Raw genomic sequence first — 24,278 nt, 5'->3', positions numbered from 1 at the left:
TTAATGTGAAAATACTGATTCCATTTATTTGGGGCTTATCACGCACACCGTAATACTATGTGCAATCTCCTTCAGATACTTGTTTTCACATGGATTCGTTAATACAGTAGAATATAATTATGAACCAAATAGGGAAAAACTGACAACTTTATGCATGTTTGTCATGTTTAAGGTTACATCATGAATTAGAAATATTTTCATGCAAACTGTATACTAGAGAATATGGTTGAAAACAACAACAATTATCTTTTTAATTAGTTGAAGGCTAGAGTTGAGATAAATATGGCTAACTGGATGTACTGAAAAGGTGTCAGTGACCAATGATTTACATAATGCTGCATGCAGACAATCCTAATACAATGTGGCAGATATAATCATGTGAATATTTCTTTTTTTTTACACTGTAATTTCCCTGAAATAGTGATGTAAAATTTGTTTTCAAAATTTTGTTCCTAATCTGCCATTTCTTTTTTATAATATTAAAAAAAAGATAAGTCTTCTATTACAACACTATGACCCGCACCAGTCATCGTGAATATAATAGCATTTTCATTGGATGATACATTATGAAGAACAAGATGCAGCTATACACAAATATATACAATGAAAATATAATGTAACCAGCATGACCAGTGCGTCTAAATCTATTTGTCTGACAGTCAGAATTATGACTACAATTATTAAGCCAAATTAAATTACTAACACAATCCAAATAATTTTTATTTTGAAAAGTTAATTTGATAGAATTATTTTCAAAGCCCATAACTTAAAACAAAGACATTACTCGATAATCATTATTTTCCCTCTTTCTCATCACATAATGGACTGAGCCAGGCACCCCCGCCCCTCCTCCGATAATACTCAGTATTTTGGGGTTGTATTTTAAGGTCTAGTGAGTGAACGATTTGCATGTAAAATTCTTGTTCTATATTCCGTATTAATATACACAATTCCAAATTTAAGACGAGCATTCGATATTTCCTTTATTAATAAAAAGAACCATCTAACATCACATCAAAATAATGATAGGTTGGGACGAAAATATAAAAGTAGAAGTTGTACAAAAGAGTAATATCAAATGTAAAAACAGATGTATTGATAAACATTATCATGATTTACACAATTATAATCATTTATCTTATAGAAATAGCAAAAAATGAACAATTATTTAGTTGGTCCAGTCTGTACCAGAAGCCCATCCAATGACACAGCAAGCCAATCGAGATCCAGCATTACCCGTCGCTCGACTTCCCGCGTCTCCGCCAGTACCCAAGTCGTCTTCTCCTGCATGAAGCTACATGACAGAAAGAAATAATAAATTCAGTATGATGAGATTGGTTTAAACAAGAACAAACGCGGGGCGGATCTAGCACTGTCCAGAGAAGGGGGGGGGGATTTCCATTCGCAACTTCCCAAAAGAACCTTAGTTTTTTTTTTTTTTTTTTTTTGGGGGGGGGGTCCGTGCTATATATTAAAGTTTAAGCACAGTTTTGATTTATTTTTATAAACAAGATTTTGTATCTCACAAAATTAAATGATAGAAGCGCGAAGCACAATTTGAAATTTCCTGATTTTTAAAGGTCAAGTCCACCTCAGAAAAATGTTGATTTAAATCAATAGAGAAAAATCAGACAAGCACAATGCTAAAAATTTCATCAAAATCGGATGTAGAATAAGAAAGTTATGACATTTCAAAGTTTCGCTTATTTTTAGCAAAATAGTTATGAACGAGCCAGTTGCATCCAAATGAGAGAGTCGATGATGTCACTCACTCACTATTTCTTTTGTTTTTATTGTTTGAATTATACAATATTTCAATTTTTAAGAATTTGATGATTAGGACCTCCTTGCCTGAAGCACAAAATGTTAAAATAATGGAATTCCACGTATTCAGTGAGGAATGAAACTTCATTTCACATGACAATTGTCGAGAAAATCAAAATATTTCATATAATAAAATACAAAAGAAATAGTGAGTGGGTGATGTCATCAGTCTCCTCATTTGCATGCCGACCGAGATGTGCATAACTGTTTTGTGAAATGAAGCGAAACTTTAAAATGTCATAACTTTCTTATTTTACATCCGATTTTGATGAAATTTTCAGTGTTATGCTTGTTGAATTTTCCTATTTTTATTCAAATCAAGTTTTTGTTGGGGTGGACTTGTCCTTTAATAAACTGAGACCTGAAAACAGAAAATTTTAGGCATTATTCTTAACCGCGAATATGATGCATTTCTTTTAAAAATTCGAGCGCGAAGCGCGAGTTGAAATATACTGACCTGAGCAAGTGATATTTGAAGGAGTCTTTGTAGGAATTCATGAACAGGATACGTACCCCACTAATCAAGTAATGCGAGCGCAAATCGCTAGCTGAAATCTTAAATACTGACCTGAAAAGAGACATTTTAAGGACGGGCTTGTATGAATTCATACTTCTTAGAATATAATTCGATACCAAACCAAAATAAGATTATAAATATCTAAATATTATAGAATGGAAAATCAATTTTATTAGAATTAGAGTTTATTAGATTAGAAATTCTTAAATCTATAAGTTAGAAATAGGCACGGAATCTAAGCCTATTTCTTTACATCACTTTTGGTATTATGCTAAAGATTAAACATCAATATGTATTGGCAAGGAGCCACTGGCGGATCAAGGGGGAGGGGGTAAGCCGACCCGTGCCCCCCTTCCCCCCCCTTTGAAAGTGAACACCTTTTTTTCGGGGGGGGGGGGGTTCTTGTCAAAACTTTTTCGTGGACGAAATGTCCTTAATTTTTGGTTAAAAATTTTTTTTTCTTTTTTGTTTTGCTTGTCATTTTTTTCCTCGGAAAAATGTGCCCCCCCCCTTTGAAAATTCCTGGTTCTGCACCTGATGGGAGCCATTCTATTTTCGTGTTCTTCTTTTAGCATGCGACCCCTCCTGGCTCCCTTTTCCACCACCCTTCCTTTTCTTAACATTGGTTTATGTCGGCCATCAACATAATTATCTTACCACAAATGCTCGTCCAATGATAGCGTTGTCTCCTGTAAGTGATGCATGAGTATCATTGAAACTCACATTGATATTGCCCGAAGCATCTGCTTGAACATTGCCGAGATCGCCAGTATGTCTGTATGGAAAGGTAATGGTATAGACGACTGCATAAGCAACATTTTATTTAGGTGTTAACAGAGGAACTTCAATATCCGGGAGGAAACAAAAGGGGCAAGTGCCGCAATGGCCATTCGGGGAGGGGAAAATGAGAGTGGGACACTTTTAAAGAGATTTTACAATTTTCTTCTCCATTTACAAATGCACCAAGGTTGAGCATTTTAAAGTTTGAAAGAAAAAAAAATTACTTTTCACTTGATTTCCTCACCGTTTTATTTATTCTCCGAAACTCACAATTTGTTCGATCCCTTTTGGGGGATCAATAAATAAGCATGATTATATATAATTTCTCGCTAACGTGTGGGCATAATATAGGACAGTCATTGAAGGAGTAACCCCCAAACAAAAGACATAGAAATTAATTAAAAAAAAATAATAATAACGCAGTTCTTGTATAGCGCATATCACATTATGTCATAACGTCCCTATGCGCTTCCACAGGACTTGGATATTATTACCCCGGCTTTAAAAAGCTTTATATGCACCATTCTTAACATTTACAGGGTAGGCTTAGACGGTCAGAAATGGGGTCTTTGCAATAATTTACAAGCTCTGTTCCTCCCATTCCTAAAGCCTTACATGATCTCACAGAACTTCAGAATTTAAAAGAGGAAATGTTGCAATCTCCATTGAAGTACTCGCTATCACAAGTTCTTTCTTTCTCTTGCCAATGAAAATTTCTTTATTAGTAAATTGTACTCCCAATCGTAAGACTTAGAAAAATGTTGAATATTTAATTTCGTTATTTTCTTGCAAGCAATTTCCCTTGCCAAATCGCCAATATGAATTATCGTTCTTTAGTTTGTTTTCTTTTAATTCTGCATTCAAATGATATAACAATTCATCCTTTAATTTAGAGATATATTATGTAACTAATGCAAAAAAATGCCATCGTTAGCGGTTAAGTTTGAAATTGATGTCGAAAAGGGGTCACTTAAAACCTATTTTAATCTTTACTTCCTGGAAGGGCAAAAGAAGTGCAACTTTTCATCGCAAGGTACAACTTCGTGTAAACGAGTGGGCACTTGTCCCCAGTCAGTGCCCCTCCCCAATCCGTGCCTTATATTACCTCTGAGTTGAGGTCGGTCCTCCATGAAGCACCCCTTCCGGATTGTAATGACCTCCTGTGTTTGAGCATGAGCCGCTGATGTTACCATAGGCGTGTACGTGAAATCCATGTTTACTGTTTGCTTCCAAAGTGAGCTTCGCACCATCAACCTGAAGACGGACCTCAAGTACTTTCGAACTCCCTTCCTATACTCAAAACAGAGATGGAAAAGAGATCCAAAATAATATCAATAAATATACCATTTATATACATATATTCACACGGTTCCCCTTCTCCACTTTTTCAAGCACCGTAGAAATATTGATTGGATAAAACGAGAGCCACTTATATCATACAATTTATATGTGGTTACAGTACATTGCTTCAGTTAAATTTTACGCGTTTATTCTTGTGAAAACAATTACATTGATCAGATGAATATAATGGCACTGATCAATTTAAATAGATTCTGATTTCAAATAATGGCAGAAAATAAGGGTTTGGTAGGTTTTTTCTAAACTTTAAGTAGTTTCGTGGACGTGAATCAACTAAATACCAATTGATCATTACAATTTAAACTTATTTTACCAGATATCTCTGGTCTATCGTGCATTTTGATTATGAATTTTTTTTTGGAAACTTGCTCGTTTTTCGATGTGATATCAGTGTTGTTCATTCTTTTTAACCAAATAAACTGAACAAGCGAGGTGGTCAAAAACTAATTTATAAAAATCAATGTTTTTTTTTTTCTTTAATGAATTGTCACTTCTACCTTAAAGGTCAGGTCATCCCCAGAAAAGTGTTGATTTGAATCGATAGAGGAAAATCAAACATGTCATTTAAAATTAGTGCTATTTCTTGTCACTTGCTACCACTCATAATCGGTTGAACATTTGAGTTTGGTATCTTTCCAACATCACCAGCCCCCCCCCCCCCCCGATCCTAATGCGGAGTTTGGCTACGATTATCAGAATTATGCATGTTTCTGCATCTGTTGGAATTATTCAAATAGAAGATTTATTTGACCCCGCGGGTAAATGTCTTCTCTTTCATGTTGGGATGAACTATTTTATTATGCATTATCCAGTCGATATATGAAAGAAGACACATGTCCCCTTTCTCTACGCTGGGTATGGCCACAAAGGTGACTCCACGATTTCATAAAATTAAGATATAATTCAACATGCATATCCATTATCTAATATTGGACATGAAATAGATTCGCGCGAAGCGCGAGCCCATCCACCCCCCCGAAAAATCACATATTTTGCGTGCACTTCTGTCCTTTATTTTCCTTCTTCCTCCTTTCTCCTTATCCCTTTTTTTTTGGGGGGGGGCAAAATGCGTTTAGACCCCCAACATACCCTTTTGGTTGGTGGCAACTACCCCAACCCCCATCATCCCCACTTCCCATGTATATCCATTATCTAATGCTGGAAATTAAATAGATTCGCGTGACCCCCCAAAAAAAAAAATTGTATTGATGTTATCGAATACACTGAATCCGTACAGACATTAAGAAGCTTCGATTGAATTATGTACATCATACACTCCAAAAAACGAAGTGCTAATTTAGCTCTTAAAGAGCGTGTATAGTGACTGCACTTCGGGGTGCTGATTTGTCTAGTTGAACTAGACAAATCAGCACCCCGAAGTGCAGTCACTATACACGCTCTTTAAGAGCTAAATTAGCAATTCATTTTTTAGAGTGTAACTCAACAAGCATCACTTTTGCCGATATGAACTGTATATACTTGCATTTTTCAACAAACGCGAATATAGATAGATGTTTATACTCGAACAACAAACCCAATGTCATTGACTTTTCCGAAAGTTGTTTAAATAGGAAAATGGAAAATAGGGCATTATCTCCAAGTACTTCCGAAGAATCACACTAAAACAGGATACGATAAAGTAAACTTTTCCCCCAAATTCACTTCTCAGAAAACATTTCCTGTTAATGTTCCGAATCCTTTTTGAATCAGAGTGGTACTCCTAATGTATGCTAACAAATGCAAACAATTTAGTACCTAATGTAATAATTGTGCTTACAGTTCATCCACAGTCACCTCAACGTCAGTTTAAGAGACGAAAAACGTTATTTAATTTTCTTGGTTGTTTTCTACACACCTGTTCTCGAAGATCGACTCTGCCAACAATCTCCCCGTTCTCGTTTTTGGTGAGACGACATGAGGCGAAATTGACAGTAACAGTCGCTGTTAAAGGAATGGAAGGGAATTTAACTGTTGATATGAAACCATGTCAATAAATACCAATGAAATAGCACAACTAAAACGTTGTTAATATTGATTGTTACAAAACATGAATCCTCGGACCTCAGTAATCTTGAAATCGAGCAATATATATCTCGGGATACTGTAAAATTTCTATCTAAGTAATTAAGAATGTCCCCAAAGTAGCGATCATTGCAGCAGTACGGTATATGGTTCCACTTTTCATATTTCATTTTATCATAATCCTTATACGCCAAACATGTAAAAGTTTGTTGCAGCTCCTTTAAAGGATAAACAACAACTGCGATGAACACCAGGTGCAGCACGTTCAACCTACATTTATAAATATTTCTTTAAATAAAATACCGACAGAGAATTTCTCTGTGAAAGATGGCATTCATGCATTATAATCTTACTAAAATTCAATCCTGTAAGATATCACGACACCTCTTAAATTCCTTATTCCGTACAGTTGAGAGATTCTCAAATTTAATTAAGACGAATAATTATATTACAAGTGGTCGCAAGGTTGCAATTTGGGATTCTGATGAATTATTGAAGCAAGCAAGTCTTCAAACCCTCTATGATCTTTTCCATAGCCTGTTTCATTTATCGTTACTGAGTTATAATTTATATGTAATATTTCAATATGCATTGAATACAATCAAATGCATTATTGTAACGTAAGCTTCGGCTTTTTAGCCAAACCGTTGGGAAAAAACAAGTGGGATGTTTTATCGCAATTCGATGGACATTTTTTCCGTGTATTTTGTTTATCATTTTTGAAGGAAATACATCCCTGGGAAAAACATACATCAAAATATGCATAATTTTCATTTTATATAGTGTACATTAACTAATTGATACTATACAACATTTTGAAAACTGAATTAATATACCTTGAAATGATTAAATATATTTATGTGTGCATATAATCACAATTTACACACAACTAGTATTATATTAAAGCAGGAAATGTTTGATTGATCGCTCTTCACAGACACTTGAAATGAAAGTGGCAATACATCTGTGGGTGTTATTGTCAAGAAACCGTCAAGTGCATTATGTGCCTGGGCATATTGCTTGGAACACATTCAATGAAAGTACCCAATATTGGGTCCATAGATGCGGACATCTCTTGGAATGTCTTAGCTGAGAGTTAATACGTGGTATTGCTGGTTGAATGGACATAAATGAATAATGGGAGAAAACGCATGCCGAAGGTAAAGGTTATTCAAAAAAAAATAACCAATGTTGGCAACGTCGTTGAATCCAAAACTTTGAGACAATCGATCCTTTTGGAAGAAATGAAATTATATTATATTATATTTTAAAGAAATATCTCAGATATTGTAACACATACTGGTGAACAGAGGGGGGGGGGGTGGGGCCTCAGCCCCCGAAATTTTTCATCAATAAAGAATAAAAGGAGAAAAAAGAAAATGAAAGGGAGTAGGCTAAAATATGATATCTCTGTCTGGATATTATGTCAAAATCTATCCCCAGAATCTATTTTTGTGTTTAAACTTTCAAAAAAATTTGATCACCCACTTCGTTCGCTCTTAACTTTGTAGAAATTTTGCCCAAACGCTATGTCTGGCCCTCTCATTTTTTTATTTATTTATTCTTTTTTTTTGGGGGGGGGGCTTATAACGCTACTGTGATGAAAACTTCAAGTCATTTACCATCGCAGATTTAAACACCATCACCCTAATATTGGATTTTTTTCGAATGGAGCAAACAAATTGAGAAGAAACTACACGCCACATGTTGGGGACAGGCTAAAGATTCATTTTTGACGTAAACACAAATAAATGAGACAAAATGCACTGAAGATCTAGTATGACAGATGCAGCTGTGATAGGATGCAAAATGTAGAAGGATGCATGGTGGGGTATTTCAGGCAGTGCCATTAACTTCAGTCGATGCAACGGTTTGGTAACTTTGTTGTAACAAGTTAAAGCTTCATTTCACACAAAGTTGCAGGAATTATTGTCGGGATGACACACGGAAAATATATAGCCACATGACAACTTGTCACAGAAGCGAACTATAGGACAATGAAGAAAGCGAGATGTAGAAGAACAACAAGATGGAGGACGAGAAGAAGGGTGCTTTTTGGTTCTTGATTCTTCTTTTTTTTCAAACACATTCCATGCTGATCTCAAAAGTTCGGTGCATGCACATTCAACATAGGCCTACCATCTGTATTCTTTCCATCTTGATGGTCTTCAGTAGGGTGACATTGTTCCTGTGCCTGGCGAAGAAGAAATACCTCACCCTTTAGATTATCAATCTCATGTTGAAGATGACGGAGGGTGGCGAAAAGTGGTATTCGAACGCAATCTGTGTGATACATACATGGATAACATTACAAAAGTATGTCTTCTTCAAAATACACCAAACAAGATGCACCCCCTGAATTGAATTGGCAGAAAATCTGCACCTTTGGTCAAACGTCCCGTTATGATCCATTGATGATAAAATTAGATAACACCCCCATACACTTAAATATATTTTCATGAGCTGGATGATTATTGCTTTCGGAGAGGAAATTGACAAAACGACCCAAATTTCCATTTTTCCGGAATTTTCTTTCTCATGTAGATGGATTGAAGTAATTTATTATAATCATATTATCATGGGGTGTATCTAGCTTTAGGCAAATAAACGGTAAAAAAAACTTTCATAACAGGAACAGATCAAGAGTTGGACTTGAACGGGATGCGAATGTTGCTGAAAAAAAAGGTCATCAGTAAAAATTGGTGGACATTTCCTCCCCAAAAGTATTACAAGCAAAGAATAATAAACAAAAGGTAACCAAATAAAAGCCATCGTGCAATTTTCGGGGTGCGCAATTACTGCATTCTACAAGCTGCACTTGTGTGATTTTTCAAATTTTACAGGGTGCCCCGCATCTTCCGCCCCGGCCCCCCGGATCCGCGCGCGTAGGATGCAAACGTGGAATGATATGGTTTTGTGGTATCAAGATCTACAGCGCAAATAGCCCATTGATGCAATAAAAAACAACATATCACGTTAGTCACCTGCCTCGGAAAAGAAACAAGGAAAGTATTAGATCAGGCAATTTTCACAATTTGAGCAAGGACTAAAACATGCGTGATTCTGTTACATAACAAATTCCGACGGAACAGGTGCCCTTATTATAGAATTATTCATGACGCCAACAATTACAAAACGTAATTACATCTAATGATAAGTGGAAGAGAGGAGACTATCCCCCAATAATGAACATTATGAACTAAGACGGGGAACCAAGTTCCTGTATTAGCGACGGAATGGCTGAAAATAAAATTAATTTAGAAGGCCAATCAACATTTTGAACAGTGTTGAATATGTTATCTAATATCCCGTTATACTATCCTGAATATAATAAATGAGTTGTGTGGATTGATTACTATCGTAGGATGGTAAATTGTACACGATGATATCTTAAGTCACTGCTAGGGGGCAAGGAGACCCTATCCCATTGGTTGTTGTACAAAATACAACAGTTCTGGGGCATCGCCGCCCATGGTCAGTGATGTTTTCTCTGCACATAGGTTCTGCATGTATTCGTTTTTCGTCACCCTGTTCCCATGGTAGGGATGCGTCGTCACCCCTCCCCCTCTTCCTCACAAAAGTATGTGTATGCATCCTCTGACCCCCCCCCAAAAAAATCGATCTTTTCCCAAAAGTCATCATCCGTTGAAGTATTATTCTTTAACGAAAGAGATGCAAATAATTACATAGGCTGTTGAATGAAATGCAACAGTAATTGTCGATTTAACACGTTCATTTACCACATTTTATTCTATACGCCATTTTAGAGAGCTTAAATGGACAAAAACCATAGGCGGCGGAAGCGGGGGGGACCTGGACCCCCCCCCCCCACTTGTTTACCAGTGTCCATCCCAAATCAGGTGGATCCCCCCTTATCTTTTTGCCTTCCGCCGCCAATGACAAAAACTGATATTTTTCACAAAGGACGTTATGTAAGAACAGAACATCATTCAATAGAACCTGCATGGATGCGACTCATATTTTGTCTATACTTGTTGAGTATGCTACTTCTGTTTTCAATGAATAGTTTCCTCTTTCCCGATGGGGAGCACTAACATGAGACATATGAAATTAATATGTCCATCTATCCGATTTCTTTGTACATTTTTTCCCTTCCCCGGGCTAGTTGTTAGTGAAACGAGTGAGACATGTGAACTTTGAAATACTTATTACTCATGATTACCATGCATGTACCAACTGACAGATTGTAACAAAGGCTGACGGTATTAAATATAATAACATGTTAACAAGGCTTTCGTGCATAGATAATTGCAATATTCGGCAGAATAACAAAAAGAGGCCTTGGAAAGGAAAAGGCAAACAGATGTATATCTAGCCAAAATACAAATTTTGAAATTTAAGGGAAACATATCTAAAATTTGCTGCAATAAAGCAATAAAAGAGCATTGCTTTTTTAATCTAATACATGTATTTTATTATCAGATAAAGATCAAAATAATAAATTTCATAAAACTGTTTGTTAAGGAATTGAATGAAATATGTACAAACGTCAAAATTCTCAATTTTCTTCTTAACAACACACATTACATCTACCATAGCGACTCCTCTTAATAAGTTATATAATATATTGTTTTATGGGACCGTGCATAACAACAGATGGTATAATATTTTGATTGATATCTAAACATCAGAAGGTATGCGATATAGTTTTATTTAAAAATAATATAAAAATACTATGTAGGTTCATTCTCGTTTTCTTATAGTAATTATTCTATTGTCCTGCCCATTCTTTATATTTACTTTAGTGAATTATCATTTTCTTTTAACAATTGATATTAAGCCGTGAAATCGTCGGGAAGCAGGAACATTTTGTCTCGAACTATTTGAAATTTGATGCTAACTAAATAATTTTGACATTTTGTTCTCTAAAATTGCTTTCATTTGCTTTTCCAATTTATTTTCTTCTTATAAAGCGCATAGAAATAGCAAACAAAAATTATTATACAATTGTCAATACTTTTTAATATTCAGAAAGAATACTACGACTTAGCTATTTCATTATTATTGTTTCTTTGTAATTACTTATTATTCTTATGAAATGCTTATTAGCTGTCGGTGTCACATAAACCAACTGTTGACAAAATCAACATAACTAGCTTTTTGTTTTGAGTAACATTGTCAGTCAAATCTAGTAATGCTAGACGCTTTGTATCTATTTGTCAGGATGATCCTTGTATGGTCCTCTAGGGTGGCCACGCTAATATAAAATACCTACGTTTATACGAAGAGGGATGAAAGGTGTGCCCCCCCGAATCGGTAATGTGAAAACATTTATAGAGAAAAGATGGACATTTACAAAAGATTTTAACGGGGAAATTTTCGATGGGTAAAGTCCATGTAGGACCCCTCTCCAGGGCAGTTGACAATATAGTGAAGGTATATCTAATGTATTGAGCAAGACTGATGCCGCTATACTGTTGTGGGCGTCATCGATGGATTCGCTACTGGTCATAGCGTTATCGGATAGACATTCACCTTGACTCCCGCAGTCACGGTATGTCACATGAGTCAAACACGAACAGCTTGACTTTGATAAAAGCCCCAAGGTGAGAAAAATAAATAAATCCAAAAGCCTACAAAAAAAACGTAGTAAAAAACATCAACATCGCATTAAAATTAAATGAAATAATGACAAAAAACCATTTTGATATCTACATAAACGAGCACGTATCAAGCATGTTCTGTATTTTTGTTATTGGGGGGAGGGGGATCAACTTGCAATGCATGGTAATTTTCAATGCCCTTTCCCTGCACAATTTTTTTTTTCAGGGGCGGCGCAATGGTATTTTTATTAGGAGCAAGACGATATAATGAGACATCATTTTTCTCAATTGAATAACAGGGAAAATATACACTAGTTCTCTTTTTTGGATAGTCATTTTCCCCGCATTTTCCCGTCATTCCCCCTTTTCTTGGCATGTCTTTACCACTCTTTTCACCTCTTATACAGCAAAGAGTGGTAGTCCATATCCACGTAATTGGCAGAATGTCATATAGGTGCTGAAATACATGAAATATAACGTTTATTAAAAAAATCTTCGTTGCTTTTCTTTTTCGTTTCAACGTTTGACGGAAAGCAGGGAGACTGAACATGGAAATATGCTAGAATATCCGTTAGTAAAGAAAGTTATTTTTAATGAGTACTGTTATGCAAAGAACCATTGGTTAGTATAATTAACACGATACAGTAAAACATGAAAATGTCACCTTCCGTCAAACTATAATATTATGCAATCAATGAATATTTTGAGATGTATTTAATGGTTGCTTCCCCTGCACCCACTCCATTCCTTAAAATCTGAGGAGCTGTATCGTCAATGACAGTGGTTATGGTAGTGGTCTATTTTTTCTGAAAGCCAACAAAATCTAAGGTTTCAACGCTTCCACAATCTTTCTTCATCTTTGAGCAACAAAAAACTGGGTCAATTTTGTGGAGAACTGTAGTTTTGGAATAACATACAGGGATCTCTACCAGAGGAATCCATACCCTCTGCTGAGGGCTAGAAACTTGTTATGTTTCTTACTTAATTCTTTCAAGCTGGCAACGAAGGTGTTGATTATCACTGATAACATGCCGAGATCAATGGTGTCGTATTCTACATCTTTATATTTCATTGAATCTGGAGAAACGTAAAACGGATGAGTGCAGCGTCTTTGGTCTTTATGACTTTCGTCCCTCTCCCCGTCCAGTTATCCTATTAATATCATTACCCCCCTTTCTCCCCCCTCTCTCTCTCTCTTATTTGTTGATTTTTTTATCCATCAGTAAATATACAAAATTAGCCTTGTCATTTGTTTTAATTCTTTGTTTGACCCTTTCTCCTTCTTTTCTCTTATTCCTCTTAGCACCTCTCCCTTCCCCTTTCTCTTTTAGTATTTGTGTTGTATATTGTCGTCATCTTTTTTTCTCTCTCTCCCTTTTATTTCAGTTGTCTTATCAACACTGTTGTAGTCACATTTGAAGTGAGTAGAACATAGCATACGGGGAAATGTTTTGAATAGTTGGAGCGAGCGAAGCAAGAGGTCAAGAAATTGACCCTTTTATAATCTGAAAAACTAGATGTGTGGCGTGTCTTAACACAATAACCAGAAACTTATTTCATGTTTGTTTGTTATTATTATTTTTCTATTTTCCTTACATTCCCCCCCCCCCCCTTTCTCGGTAATGACCTCTCTCTCCCTTTCCCATTTATAGGCCTATAGTAAAATACCGCAATCTGCAAAAACATAAGCCATGAGGCGTCTGCAGTATTGCATCGCTCAAGCAAAATAATCATCGTTTTGAAACGCAAACGATCTTGGCTTATATGACCTTAATTACATAATTATGATTGGTTATAGCATGGTTATACCAGTTCTCCAACATGCTAATTCTGATCGGTAAATGATGATTTGTTTATTTGATAAAGATTTGACTCGACTCCTGATGACTGAGACGACTTTCTACGATTCAATCAATTTTGTCATAGTTATTATCAAACACCGTAACTGCATAATACAGTTTATGCAGACATGAGCCAATTCATCCAATGATGAAACTCAGGATAAACGTGTAGACGTTTTCATCAATCTATCGATGATTGCTATCATGAAACAGACACGTTAAATCTGTCTTTGATATCAGAAAGAATTTTTTAAATATCAGATTACGTCAGATAAAAAGAGATTCGCTAACGCTATCTCGATCTGTCGGGTCTTCTATGTGGCTATGTGACTCTGATTGTCGATTCCATTGAATTAAATAAAGAATCTATTAGGTACATCATGCATGGGTTTCTTAAAGCTTGTGTATAGTTTTGGTAAATCCACCAAAATGCACCTATCACTATTCCAATTCATTGCTAGCTAATATGAATGGATATGCCCTATAACAGTTATGATGTGGAGGATATGAAATGAAAATGTGTTTTACAGGATAAATTTTGCGATTTTACATGGAAATTTAACTTGATCGGGTCACCCGATCAAATTAAAATATCTGTGTATTTTTGTCTTTCAATCAAATCCTATTCCAAATCATGGAATGGGCTGAAAATTTCAAGATATGTTCTTTGTCTGTAACTTTTGGATATCTAATCACTAAATTTATAAGATAAGTGCTTAAAGGGGAATCCAGCCTTGGCCATAAAATGTTATGTTGGGAAGGAGAAAAATAAATTAAACAGAATGGTGAAAGTTTGAAAGAAATCGGACAAGCAATGAGAAAGTTATGGCTGCTTTAAAATTGAGATCACTAATACTATGTAGATTTCAAATTGGCAACTGTGTAAGTAAATTATGACAAGGGGCAAGGACAACTTTCCCATAGGCCATGTACTTTATTATCAGGGATTTGTGGTTTTCTCCTAAGTACCCATTCCCCTGGGGCAGTAATCTAAATATAATCCAGGTAGTATATTGTTTAATGTCCTCATGAAAGAAAAATATAATTTGAAATAAAACTTTTGGGAAAAATGACATTTTAGCCATAATATGTATTGGAGTACATGGAAGAGTAGTCCTTGCCTTACATCACTATGACATCCCATATGCGGCCAATTTGAAGTCTCCATGGGTATAGTGATTACCAATATTTACAACTTTTAAAAATTCATAACTTTCTTGTTGTTTGTCCAATATTGTTCAAACTTTCACCTATCAACTTGTCTGATTTTTCTTTTCCTTATAAAAACAAGTTTTTATTTGGGTTGGATTCCCCTTTAAATGCCCATTTTTTTAATTTAAAACAAGCATCGCCGAGAGAGGGCGCTATATATCCAAGATTTGAATATTTGAAATTTTCTCAGAGAAGTGCAGTTGGAAAAATATCTAACGGTCTCTACGCTTCAGTAAGACTGTCATATTAGATGATATTCGATTATCAATCAAATTATTGACCCTTTACCAAAGCTATACACAGGCTTTAATACTAACGATAATTTCGTTTAGATGGCGTTGAAGAAATGTCATCATAATAATCTTTTTTTATCGATTATGCAAGTGTAATTATTCAAAATTATAATAGATCTGCTTCTTTGTTCGCAAGTCCTTCCTTTGGCATCTACATTTGTTATTGATATTAGTTTAAAAAATATATTATAATCTTAGATTCTAGATCGTATATTCAACCAAAAAAATATATTTATGATAATTTTGTTGATTTTCATTTTTATCAAATATTTTATTGAAACCGTTTAAATTGATATAACAGCGGCTTTAAGTTTAGCCTACGAACATAATATAGGATCATTGGATTTCACACTCATGGCATTATCCATTTAAAAATTCAACGAGTAGTTTGCACCACGTATAATAATGATTAATGTCGTATATATAACATTTTATTAGTACACATGAGTTCTCATGCAACATTCAATTACAAATCCGATTCATATATATATATATAGAGAGAGAGAGAGAGAGAGGGATGAATATCAAATCCTTCAAATCCTTATCAGATGTAAATATCTATCTCTATGAAAAAAAATAAATCATTCTTTTTTTAATGCCAACAAAATGAACAGTAGCATGTCTCCCGGGGAGATTGTTTATAAAGAAAAATAACGACTTTGAGGAAATAAAATGGATATGGTTTGAAGATTTTTAGAATGTTCTCAAATGCGGAGAGGTACATCTTGGATCATGAAGGATAACATACAGAGAGGTCATCTATTGATACATTGGTATGTTCAAGGAGGCTCTATCATATTTATTGCTACTATCTCCTCTTTCTCCCATCCCTTTTCTATCTGTTTTTTTTTTATTCCATATACCACTTGTGGTGGGACATGCCTATGGCGTAGGTCGGCTGCCATTTGCCACTTTAACTTGCTTTGACATATTTCGTTTTCATTATGACCACGAAAGTAAAACAAACATGAATTTTTTATGGGTTTATATCAGGAGTGAAATTGAGGGCAAATCATTTGATAAGCTTTTCACTTATATTGGAAACAATATACACAGAGGATAAATTTCCCTGATTATAATGGTAAGCCTATAACTAAAAATGGGGTGTACCATTTTGACAAAATTGTCTAGAAGAGGAAGATCTTGTTCTAATTAATCTTTTAGCAAAGAAATTCATTTCAAAATGAAAAAAAAAAATGTATATCTATTTACTAATACTGCTTTTCATCACTTTGAAACTCATAGTAAATTGAAGAATAAAATTTCAATAGAAAGAAACCAATAATCAGCCCTCCCCTTCCATTTTTCCGTCAGTAGATCAGATTGAGTGGAATATAAAGCCCTCAAACGTTGTCTATAGACATTCCGTTGGCAGTTTTGAGAAATTCCTTTCTGATTTTCATTTTCACGCCCCAGATCAGGGCCCAATTTCATTAAACACAACTGCTAATACCTTGGTCACATTTGCTCTACAGCGGCCGCACGGCGAGTCGATAACAGCCGTTTTATTCACTTTTATTCAAACAATTATGTAGCTGGTACAAAAACGTTATAACGGCTGTTTTCGACTCGCCGTACGGCCGCTTAAATAACAAATGTGACCATGTTGCGACAGGGGATAGATCCAAGATTTAGCATACCGAGTCACCCTTTTGAATTGACAGGCAAAAAATAAAGGTTATCACCATTCACGGGGAGCTTTCCCCATACATTGTTGTAGACGAGCAAAACATAGTCCTCAAACGGGGGCACATGCCCCTTTGCCACACCCCTCCCCCCTGGATCCCCGTCTGTATGGCGGATACAGGAAACCTTTTGCTTCCCATAAAGGGGTTGGTATAGTGGCACTTTGCAGTAAGGGGAGGACAAGCCCCCACTCTCCCTGGACAAGCACCAGAGCCTTTACAAATCATTACATTTAAGAGAAATTTTGTAAATTTGATTCTGAAACCAGGGAGACTTCTCTCCTAAGTCAATGACATCGTGTGAAGTGTCATTCGTCGACATAAAAATCTCGTTTTCCAACACATTTTGGACGTGGATTATTTCTCCAATTCCTTTAGATTTTAAGTAGGTTATTCAATAATATAAAGCGTGACCGAATTGAAATGTTATTGTTTGAGTTTTGGCTTTATATAAGCCATGCTCAAGTACTAAAGAAACCTATTTTGAATTCGAAATGGAGGTTCAGATTACCCAATCAAAATACATAGCCAAAGGGTCTTGGTCCTAATTTAATCTAAGAATAAAGTTATACAACCCACACATGTTATAAATGCCTACTGTCACCAATTTTTCGAAATGAGATATTCAAATTCAATTAAAGATTTAATTTAAAAGGTACCTTTTCAATTCAAAAAATGTATACAATACCTTTTATAAATTTAAGTATTTATAGAAGGGAAAGTTGATATTTTAAAGTAAGACGGTATATAAAGGAATATATCCCTTTTTTAACGAATACTCGAGTCACCATGCTTGGGAAAGGGGACCTCAATTCAAGAGAGATTATCCTTACTGTAAAGTTTTACTTTAAATTCTCTTTTAATCAATAATTTAATATCCATATTTTGATAGCTCTTATCAGTAATTCTGAAGTTCTGAAAACCCATTTATCCATCGCGATAAGGATCTTGATATTAGTCAATCTCTCCCTTTTCAACACGATGTTTAAGAAATGAATAAAAAGTGGGTCTTAACGCAAAGAGATAATAAGAAAAGGACATTTTGTTCAAACATATTTACAGATTCAATTTCGTCGACATTTTAAGATAATATGTTTGGACAAATCATAGAAAATTCAACTTTTTGTATGTTTCCGTCTTTGTATTCTGATTTCTTTCCTTCATTGGATATGCTTTAATTGAGGCTTGATTCGTCGACACGTCCATTTTATTTAAATTGGTAATGTGGGCAAAACTAGTTTTGTATAGCCTCAAAATGTAGTATTTGCAGGGATAGACCTACAGCTATTGAACATGTTTAAAGCAATCCCACTGGACTATATACCTAAACTCTGACACATCCATGTGACCTTGCAGCATCTCTGGTGTCGTCTGCCTGTCATACCGTATTATCATTCCAATATATGACACAAATCATTCACTGTATCAACTTATTTAGTTCCACCCTCTCCCTTAAACACACAAGAGAGAGAGAGAGATAGACTTCATGGTTTGTTTAAAGGACAAGTTCACCCCCAACAAAAAGTTGATTTGAAAAAAGGAGAAAAATCCAACAAGCAAAACACTGAAAATTTCATCGAAATCGGATGTACAATAAGAAAGATATTAAATTTTTAAGTTTCGCTTAATTTCACAAAACAGTTATATGCACATCCTGGTCGGTATGCAAATTGGTAAACCGATGACGTCACCCACTCACTATTTATTTTGTATGTTATTTTATGAAATATGAAATATTCTAATTTTCTCCTCTTTGTCAAGTGAAACAAGTTGAAATTTTGGAATTACCATTATTTCAACATTTTAAGGGGTAAGTTAAGTCGGTCCTTATTGTCAAATCAGTAAAAATTGAAATATTGTATTATTCAAACAATAAAAAAAAAGAAATAGTGAGTGATGGACATCATCGACCCTCTCATTTGCATATTACTGAGTTGTTCATTTAACTGTTTTGTGAAAAATAAGCGAAACTTGAAAATGTCATGACTTTCTTATTTTACAATGTTTTACATCCGATTTCGATGAAATTTGCAGCATTATATGTGTTTGATTTTTCTCTATCGATTCAAATCAACAATTTTCCGGGGTGGAATTGACCTTTAAAACACTTTTCGTAACTCAACCCGACATCGAAATATGTTTAGTCAAGTATTTTAGTAAGAACAAGTAAAATGCTGAGAATCTCGGTGTTGTTAAAAGCGTGGGAAAAAGATTGAATAGTGGTTTTGGTCAGGGGTGAAAAAAGTCAGAAGACTGATGAACAAAAATGAAAAGTAAGGGTTGGAAATCACAGAAATAGTGCGTAGATTTTGAATGCAACATTGCTTCTTGTCGTCATGGAATTATTCATCAACTGATAAATCACCAAATCATATCAATGATTTACTTCAAAACCTGAATAAACGACTCAAATGAATTAAAAACAAAAATCCTATCTTGTTATAGGAAAGATAAATATCAATAACACACTGACGACTTCTTCATAGCGTCTGCGTCTGAGATTTTAGAAGGTCTTGCTCATGTGCGTTAGTATTTAGGCGATACTTTGGGTGTATGTGACAGAAAATACATTTTAAAGCAATGATTAGTTTGAACATTGCGCTAAATAACTATTCCATTTTAAATTGTTTTGGGGGTGGAATTATGCGAAGTAGCATTTGAATTGACGCCCCATGGTCAAGTGTCACAACGAATACTTGCGTCAATTAAGCTCACTGAGTGTATACTTACAGCAGGAGGTGATAACAGAAGTGAGTGACAAGAAAGCAAGGAGATACTGCATTTTGTCAGGAAGAAATGAAACTCAATTCAGCTCAGAAAGATGAATAATCCAACCTATACCCGAAGAGGATAATTTTAGCTAAACTATGGTTTTGATCCCTGGTGGCTCGGAATAACCCGGTTGCAATGTTATAGCATGGGGTATAATTGTGCTCCAGGTTTGCAATTAACTTCGTACCTGGACAGACGCAGATGTCGAATGATGTGTTCATCGGTAGCTCTCTCATGCAGATCTTGAGAATTTCGGGAAGGAGTGAAGGTGATTTGCCCGTAGAGGGCATCGTTGTTCATATGATTTCAGAATTCATTCAGGCGAACCTTTATGATAATGATAACATTGTCATAAGTGTGTTCTTCAAATCATTTTCGAAAAGGAATGTTTAAATATGTGCGCTACGTTGCCCTATATATAGGTACAGCTTTGAAAAGTAATAGCTAAAGTGTAAAGGAAGAAGTGGACTGAAGGGGGTGAAATGTGGTTGTCATGTATAATCTTCATCTTGAGTCCCTTCTCGCATTCATCTAACCTATATCGGATGAAACACAAAGGCCCAAAATATCACCTTGACGATAAACCTAGTACCGGGACTGATTAAAAAGAGCACCTGCCCTTTTTAGATGTAGTCAACAGGACTAATTTACACATGCATGCATCCGCACGCACCCCATTCCTTTCTAATTTGGTCAATGATAATGATGAACCGAAGTCTCATACATAGTCACAACTCATTCCAAGAAATTGGATGGGTTACCATAAAAGAGAGCTAAGTCTCAGCTATATACATGATATAGGGTCATGTCTTTCAGTCGTAGAAACTTAATGACAGCTTGGTACTCGTGTTTTTCCATTTTTTTCCATGAGACACCTGAAACAGAAATTTAGGAACCTGCAAATAAGACTAGATATTGATATGACCAATACATTTGGTGGGTAGGATTCACAGAGGTAGATTATGTGAAAGATTTCATGTACAAAATTTGGTCTTTATATTTTAATCCTTTTTACGTTAGGTTCAAAAATTTTCAGTCGCCCCTCGTATGTATTTCATATAACAACTAAAAAAACAGACTATAGAGTGAATACTATCGATGATCATTCGTGGTCGAAGACAATTTTATTATCATATATAATTTCTACTCATACCACTCATCATCTTTACCTTCTTTTTTTTACACTCACCTATTTAGAGGTTTAGAGCTATTTTAGGTATTGGTATTAATTCAAACAACTTTCGTGGATCTTGAATAAATCCATATCGACTGTGTTTAGTCACCAGACAAGAATTTCATTTAAACCTTAAAGGCTTTCATTTAAATCCTCAAGTGTAATTTGAAATTCTAAGGTGTCACCAACCACAGTCAATCTGAATTTATTGCAAATCCCTAACAATAAGGAGTGTATTATATCAAATTTTCAATATAAATTTCATGTCGGGATAAACTAAAATTTTACCTTTGTTTAACAAGAAAAAATACACTCATAAGGTTATAATTGAAAATATTATAAGCTTATAAATCAATTAATTATATAATATAGTACGACATAATCATGATTATAATTCGGTAATAATAATTTTTCGACTGAGTTATCGAATTACGTATCGAAATATGTTTGCTTATGATAAAATTATAATACAACATACATACCCCAAAACCCAAAGTTTGTGTAGTCCCATATAATTACTATGCAGAAAGTTTCACCATGCGCAGAACTACTTCAATTGTGTAAGTTAATATTTATTCTGCACTAAAACAATTTATTCAATTTGCTATTTATTTCTGCTGTCATCTTTTAGTTGACATTGATGACGAATAAATTATTCTTTCGGAAACAATTCGAGTAAACCTGATCAAAGCACAATAAGGTTAATTACGAATATTTTCATATCGAAAGACCAGTGTTTTACATTAGAATAATCAACAATAAAATGCACAATATAGTTGCAAACATCAAATTCTGAATTACAGAAACAATTTAAATCATTAAACATAAAACACATCCTTACTAAACACTTCCTAGAAACACTTTGAAATCTAATATCTTCCACAATATATAAGCAACCAAGTTTGAAATACATCCTCATAAAATCATATGATTGGCACCAAATCTTTATTATCTCATCATTGAATTCAATCAATTCAAGAAAAAAATAACGACAACATCATTTATTATTCACTAATGTTGAATATCCGCAGATTAAATTTGTTGGGAGTATAGTCTATATGGGCATATATAATCATACCAACATTTTGTAACAATTGTCATCAATAGCAATGATCACAAGCTAATGAATAAACCAAAATGATTCCAGCATCTGTTATCCTGCAGCAGAGTCTCGAGAACACCTGTCATCTTACCAGATTGCGTAATCTTACAGGAAATTGGTATTTTGTGTATGGAACCTTACACATTTCTTTTAATAAAACACATTTTTCCCTTTTTTTTACAGACCTGTTCTGTTAAATTGCAGAAAAATTCCTGTTTTATGAATTTACAGAATGATTCCGTTATTGCTTTTTGCGAAATCTTTTATCTTTTTTTCTGTAAAATCAGGATTTTCTAACAGTGAAATTGCTCTTAAAATTATAATCTCATCAAAACAATTGTTTATAAAATAATATTTAGACCATTTAGATCATTTCTCAATAGTTACCTTTTTCATTTACGGATCCGCGGTAAATATATAAACAAAGAAGGATAAGAAGAAAAGGAAGAAGGGGAAGAAGAAGCAGAAGAAGAAGAAGAAGAAAAAAAAAGAAAAAGAGGAAGAAGAATAAGAAGAGGAGGAGGAAGGGAGAAGGGAGAGAAAAAATACAAAGAATTGAAGTTCCTACCTTAATATTGTAAATATTAACAATGCAGTGTGGCTTATTTTATTTCATTACTAATTTCATTATTGCGTATATTGTTTTGTTTATCTTTGCCAGGCAAAATATTTCAATCGTCACTAATATCGAGGCTAATTTATTAAGGTTGAATTTATATCGAAAGAAATACGAAGAACTCAGTTTTAGCTGAAAGATTTTATGGATGTTTACTAAGTTTAGGAGCACAGAATATATTTATTATGATCTCATTTTGATTATAGCAAATATTGCACTTCAAACTGCTAAGTAATAACATTGTGCTATATAAGTGTCCATTATGCTTAGCAGATAAGATTTTTTTTTAAACTACTGAGAAACCCATTTGGCTCGTCATAAGTCAGGTAATTCCTAAATTTTATTCAAAGTTTTACCTCCAGTGTTGGACAAACTCCGTGAAAAACAAAAACGACTGCCGTAAATATTTCGAAGTTAGCGCCATCTCTCTTTCGAAATATGTGTAGTGAATTTCATTGCATTAGAAAAAGGTGTCTTCATGTAACTTTATTTTTTGTTCATATCAAGTTTATCAACAAATATTCAGCAGTATAAATGCTAATTTAGACTTGAACAGAAACTAATAAAATTAGAACATAAACATAATTATCGAATCCTGCCTACATTTCAAGATAAACTTCATTGTTATCAGCAGAGTTTGGTTCAATCTGTTAGAGATCCACATGTATCTACGTTCTTACTTTTTGTACGACTTTTTAGCGATTCACACAAAGTATATGTATGCACATTGCAAACAAATTCATATGGGTCATACAAAATCCTCTTCGTTCTTTTTTGATAATCAATTTCTCATTATGACTATTAGGGCCTATACTATATGGAATATCGTAAGCATCTGTTCTCTCATAACAAATTACAAAATATGATACTCTGAAAATGTTTTGATTGTGAGGATAACTCCCTCCTAGTATATAACAAACGATATCAAACAGTATTTACGTAACGTCAAAACGACGCTAACTGTGGAGCGTTATGTACCGTTGCATTGGTCGATGACACTCTGGTCGGCGACGGGACAGGATGGATGTCGAAATCGCTCGTCGTGTTATCGTAATCGGACAGTTCTTCCCGCTTGTCGACGACAGGTTTTGGTGATTGCTTCTCGACGTCGCAATTCTTGTTTGAGTTGTCGTCGAACCCGTCTCCAACGCCCCGTTCTTGGCCAGTAATAAGTGTGAGGGGGAAAGATGGCAGGAGAGGCATGGCTTGTCCTGGTGTCAGTACGTCCGTTACATCAGGTATGAGACGGTGCTGCGACATACTGTGCTTGGGACTAGACTTATGATCTCCATGACGAAGTCTGAAACAATTACAAAGCAAAGGTTCCAACATCCTAAACACATTATAATATGTTAACAATCATTTTAATGAAAACAAAAAAGACTAGGTAAGTGCATACAAATTGACGCTGTCGATACTGTGTTCACGGGTACGTCACCATTCTGGCAACATTATTTTGTATTTAAAATAATTCTCCAGCAGTCCAGTAAGTCTGATCTTTTGGTGATCCTTTGAAT

At 34.8% G+C, this 24,278-nt stretch overlaps 2 protein-coding genes across 2 annotated transcripts in view; both read right to left on the bottom strand.

Moving 5' to 3' along the window:
• On the bottom strand, positions 1-20,113 carry LOC121410612 (superoxide dismutase [Cu-Zn]-like). Its single transcript, XM_041602821.1, has 6 exons — positions 19,828-20,113; positions 8,642-8,785; positions 6,336-6,421; positions 4,227-4,411; positions 2,999-3,116; positions 1-1,294 (listed from the first exon to the last, which is right to left on the bottom strand). The coding sequence occupies exons 1-6, from the start codon at positions 19,877-19,879 to the stop codon at positions 1,169-1,171; spliced, it is 711 nt and encodes a 236-aa protein (XP_041458755.1). The 5' UTR covers positions 19,880-20,113; the 3' UTR covers positions 1-1,168.
• Positions 20,114-22,310: 2,197 nt separating this feature from the next.
• The window catches only part of LOC121410610 (transmembrane protein 26-like), a 31,707-nt gene continuing 29,739 nt past the window's right edge, over positions 22,311-24,278 (bottom strand). Inside the window, exon 6 of the mRNA XM_041602820.1 lies at positions 22,311-24,061. Coding sequence (XP_041458754.1) covers positions 23,707-24,061 — 355 coding nt within the window. The 3' untranslated portion in view covers positions 22,311-23,706. The remainder of the gene's footprint in view (positions 24,062-24,278) is intronic.

The sequence above is a fragment of the Lytechinus variegatus genome, chromosome 3 (genome assembly GCF_018143015.1).
Source record: "Lytechinus variegatus isolate NC3 chromosome 3, Lvar_3.0, whole genome shotgun sequence".
NCBI classification, from domain to species: domain Eukaryota; kingdom Metazoa; phylum Echinodermata; class Echinoidea; order Temnopleuroida; family Toxopneustidae; genus Lytechinus; species Lytechinus variegatus.
The sequence above is the reverse complement of the archived record's forward strand: the minus strand, read 5'-3'. Positions and strand labels throughout refer to the sequence as shown.